General features: G+C 55.2%; 2 protein-coding genes across 2 annotated transcripts in view; one reads left to right on the forward strand and one right to left on the reverse strand.

The window, feature by feature from the left end:
- The window catches only part of LOC105307190 (WD repeat domain-containing protein 83-like), a 14,030-nt gene extending 10,965 nt beyond the window's left edge, over positions 1–3,065 (forward strand). The window contains exons 2-7 of the mRNA XM_011382564.2: positions 7–37; positions 121–247; positions 1,212–1,279; positions 1,375–1,483; positions 1,568–1,682; positions 2,772–3,065. Of these exons, the coding sequence (XP_011380866.1) occupies positions 7–37; positions 121–247; positions 1,212–1,279; positions 1,375–1,483; positions 1,568–1,682; positions 2,772–2,921 (600 nt within the window). The 3' untranslated portion in view covers positions 2,922–3,065. The remainder of the gene's footprint in view (positions 1–6; positions 38–120; positions 248–1,211; positions 1,280–1,374; positions 1,484–1,567; positions 1,683–2,771) is intronic.
- Positions 2,966–3,576, reverse strand: part of DHPS (deoxyhypusine synthase) — a 15,083-nt gene continuing 14,472 nt past the window's right edge. Inside the window, exons 8-9 of the mRNA XM_011382517.2 lie at positions 3,250–3,375; positions 2,966–3,166 (exon numbers count right to left, since the gene is read on the reverse strand). Of these exons, the coding sequence (XP_011380819.1) occupies positions 3,071–3,166; positions 3,250–3,375 (222 nt within the window). The 3' untranslated portion in view covers positions 2,966–3,070. The remainder of the gene's footprint in view (positions 3,167–3,249; positions 3,376–3,576) is intronic.

Genomic DNA, 3,576 nt, shown 5'->3' on the forward strand with positions numbered 1-3,576 from the left:
GTGCAGTTTAATGAAGAGGCCACAGTCATCCTGTCCGGTGAGTCTCAGGCTTAGGTAAGGGGGCTCAGGGTGCTGCTGCTACCCCCCAAACCTGACCTCACCTTCATGCTGGCCTCACAGGCTCTATCGATTCCAGTATCCGCTGCTGGGACTGCCGCTCTCGGAGGCCTGAGCCAGTGCAGAAGCTGGATGAAGCCAAGGATGGTGTTTCCAGTGTGAAGGTGTCAGACCATGAGGTCCTGGCAGGGTGAGTGAAGCCACAACCTGGCTCCTCCCCAGGTGACACTGGGGATCATAGTAGCTGCCTCTGTGCTTGAAGTCTACTCTTTGCACCATGGCTCCCAAGGCCCTGCACAGTCTGGTCCCTACAGTCTGGTCCCTGCTGACCTCTCAGCTTTTATTCATTCTCAGCCTCATTTCAGGTCAATATGCCAAGCGTGCTCCCACCCCAGGATCTTTGCAATTGCTCTTCCTCCATCTGGACTTCTATTACTTATTCCAAGTGTATTTGAGCACCCCCTGCAGGCCTCTTTTTTATCAAGGAACATACAGCAGTGAATAAGACAAGGAAATAAGGACAAATCCCTGCCCACGTAGGGCTGATGTTCTAGCTGCAATAGACAATTTTTAAAATTTCACGAGCAGGGCTGCCTGTGTTGCCACAACCCAAGGAAGTGCCATTCCCATTGTGGAGGCAGTTTGGGCCGCCCAGCCTATTGATTGGCCATTCCCACACATCCCCCTTTGGACTCCACAAGGTTGGCTCTTTCTCATCCTTCAAGTCCTAGTTCAGATGTCACCTCCTCAAGGAGGCCTTCCTAGATTACACTCAATCAATAAGGTTTCACGGTGGCAGGAATTTCTCCTGGCTTGGTCACAGTTATGTCTCAAGCCCTCCTCCCCCACTACAGCGGTCTGGCTCAGAGAGGATGTCAGTACATACCAGAAACAGATGGAGTGGGTCCTGATAGGCCCTGGGGTCTGAGTCTCAAAGCCAGCACCTCAGAATTCCACTCATGACTTCATTTCAATGTATGTTTTCCATAAGTGGTCCTGAGAGAGATTATGACAGGGATACATAAGAAGGGCAGGCCCAGCCTTTGCCCTCAGGGCTCTGGCCAGGTGGGAGGACACAGGGACATCAGGATTACATGGGCCATGGACCTGCTAGCCCCAGTTGAAGCTTCAGCTGAATCCACCCTCTCTTGCAGCTCTGTGGACGGCCGGGTTAGGCGCTATGACCTGAGGATGGGGCAGCTGTTCTCAGACTACGTGGGCAGTGAGTGTGGCCGGGGTGTGTGACATGCCACAGAGGTGGGGACAGCACAGGGGGCCCCAGCCTCACTGGCCTGTCCACCCTGTCCATTCCCCTAGGCCCCATCACCTGCACCTGCTTCAGCCAGGATGGGCAGTGCACCCTGGTATCCAGCCTGGACTCCACATTGCGGCTTCTAGACAAGGACACGGGGGAGCTGCTGGGAGAGTGAGTCCTCAGGGTCATGGGGCCCATCCCACCTCTGCCCCTCATAAGGCCCAAGCCCCACTGATCTCACCCTCCCACCCCCAGGTATACAGGCCATAAGAACCAGGAGTACAAGCTGGACTGCTGCCTGAGCGAGCGTGACACACACGTGGTCAGCTGCTCCGAAGATGGGAAGGTGTTCTTCTGGGACCTGGTAGAGGTGAGTCTCCCTACCCCCATGCCATACCAGGGCACCTGTCCTGTCCCCACTTTGTCTTTACCGCAGTCATTCTCAGACCTGAAAAAGGGAGTGCTATAGAACCAGGGGCTGGAAGGAGGAGTGAAAGGACAGGAAGGGCATTCCTAGTAAAGGGAATAGTATGTGCTAAGGGTTGGAGGTGTGGCACACATTGGTTAGAAAATAGAATTTTGGGATGGCCAGTGGCAGCAGCAGGATCCAGGTCAGGCACGGCCACCAACGCCAGGCTGAGCCACTGGGACTGACCCTGGGAGAGGGGAGAACAGATGGCAACATATGACCCCAGGGGAGATGAAGCTGTAGTTGTTCAGAAAACCTGATCTACCTGCAAGCATCCCTGTGGTTTCCAGCCCCAAGCCCTGTAAGCCCCATCCTGACGTGTCCCAGCCTGGTGGGAGCACTGGGCAGGGAACAGACTGGCTGGGCTTAGTGCGGTCAGGGCTGGGGAGCCTTAGGGAAGGAGACATAGGCGCTAAGGTGTGGCTAGAGGAAATAAGCCTCCTAAGAGGATGAAGGGAACTGAGGGACTCTGGGGACTTGAGGGCCTAGTTCTCACTAGAACTAAGAAAGCACCAATGTTCTACCTACTTCTTGAGGGTCTGGTAGATGAGAAGTCACACCCTGCAGAGGAGGGCACATGAGGGACATTTCGAGGTGGAAAGAGGAACCGTGGCTTGCTTGAGCAACTGTGTATGTGGAGCTGTGTCTGCGGGGTAATGAAGAAAGTGCAAGTTTTAACAATGAGGCTGCCAGATGCGGAAAACCAGATATAATGGGCTTAGAGCAGGGTGGTGGCCATGAAGGTGGATAGAATGGGTGGGCTCTAGACATGGTCTAAAAGCATAGCCAAGAGGATTTACTACTAAAGGGATGTGAGATGTGAAAGACTCCCAACGGTTTGGCCTGAGCACCTGGAATGATGGAGCCACTGGGAGGCTCAGTTTTAGGCAGACTAGGTTTGCAGTGTCTGGAAAGCCATTAGAGGCAGGTGGCTGAAGGTCAGGGGAAGAAGGCTCACTGATAACTGCTCCCCACCCCCTTGCTCCACAGGGTGCCCTGGCACTGGCCCTGCCTGTGGGGTCCAGTGTGGTGCAGTCACTGGCCTACCACCCTACGGAGCCCTGCCTGCTGACTGCCATGGGGGGCAGCATCCAGTGCTGGCGGGAAGAGGCCTATGAGGCTGAGGGTGGCACAGGCTGAAGCCAGGGGACCCACCACCACCAAGGACACAGATGCAGACTCAGGACAGCTGAGACCATTTATTATAGACATGCTGCTGACGGAGAAGTAGGGGAGGGGCTGGGTCTGCAAACTAATAAATAGAGGAACCTCCTTGGGTCCATAGCCATTCAGTCCTCATTCTTCTCAGGCGTGAAGGCATCTACCTTCTGGGCAAAGGTTTCAGCCACAAGGAGGGGGAAGACCAGGGAGGCATCAGCATAGACCTGTGGATGGGACCCTGGTGACCATTGGACCTATGGCTGCAGCCTGGGAGACTCTGTGCCCAAGCCAGCTGGCCAACTCTCACCTTGACAGGCTGTGCATCCACCCGGATCTTTCCCCAAGAGACAGCTTCGTCTGGCCGAGCACCAGAGTCTGAGCCATCAAACTCTTGGGCTGTGTTGATGTAGACAGCATAGTCAGCCCCATTTCGCTGTGGGGAGGGGCAGGGCAGGCGGTCAGCCAATCACAGGAGACAGAAACACACAAAGAGGTAGGGCACTGCAGCCAAAGAGGCTGAGCCATGTGTCTTGGATGAAGGAGGGGCCCCAAGTCAATGCCTAGGCACAGTGAGAGGTTATAGGGTTGCCAGGCAGACTACGGGCAGTACTGCCCAAGACCCACCTCCTAGGAA

This window comes from Pteropus vampyrus, unplaced genomic scaffold (assembly GCF_000151845.1).
Source record: "Pteropus vampyrus isolate Shadow unplaced genomic scaffold, Pvam_2.0 Scaffold482, whole genome shotgun sequence".
Taxonomy (NCBI): Eukaryota; Metazoa; Chordata; class Mammalia; order Chiroptera; family Pteropodidae; genus Pteropus; species Pteropus vampyrus.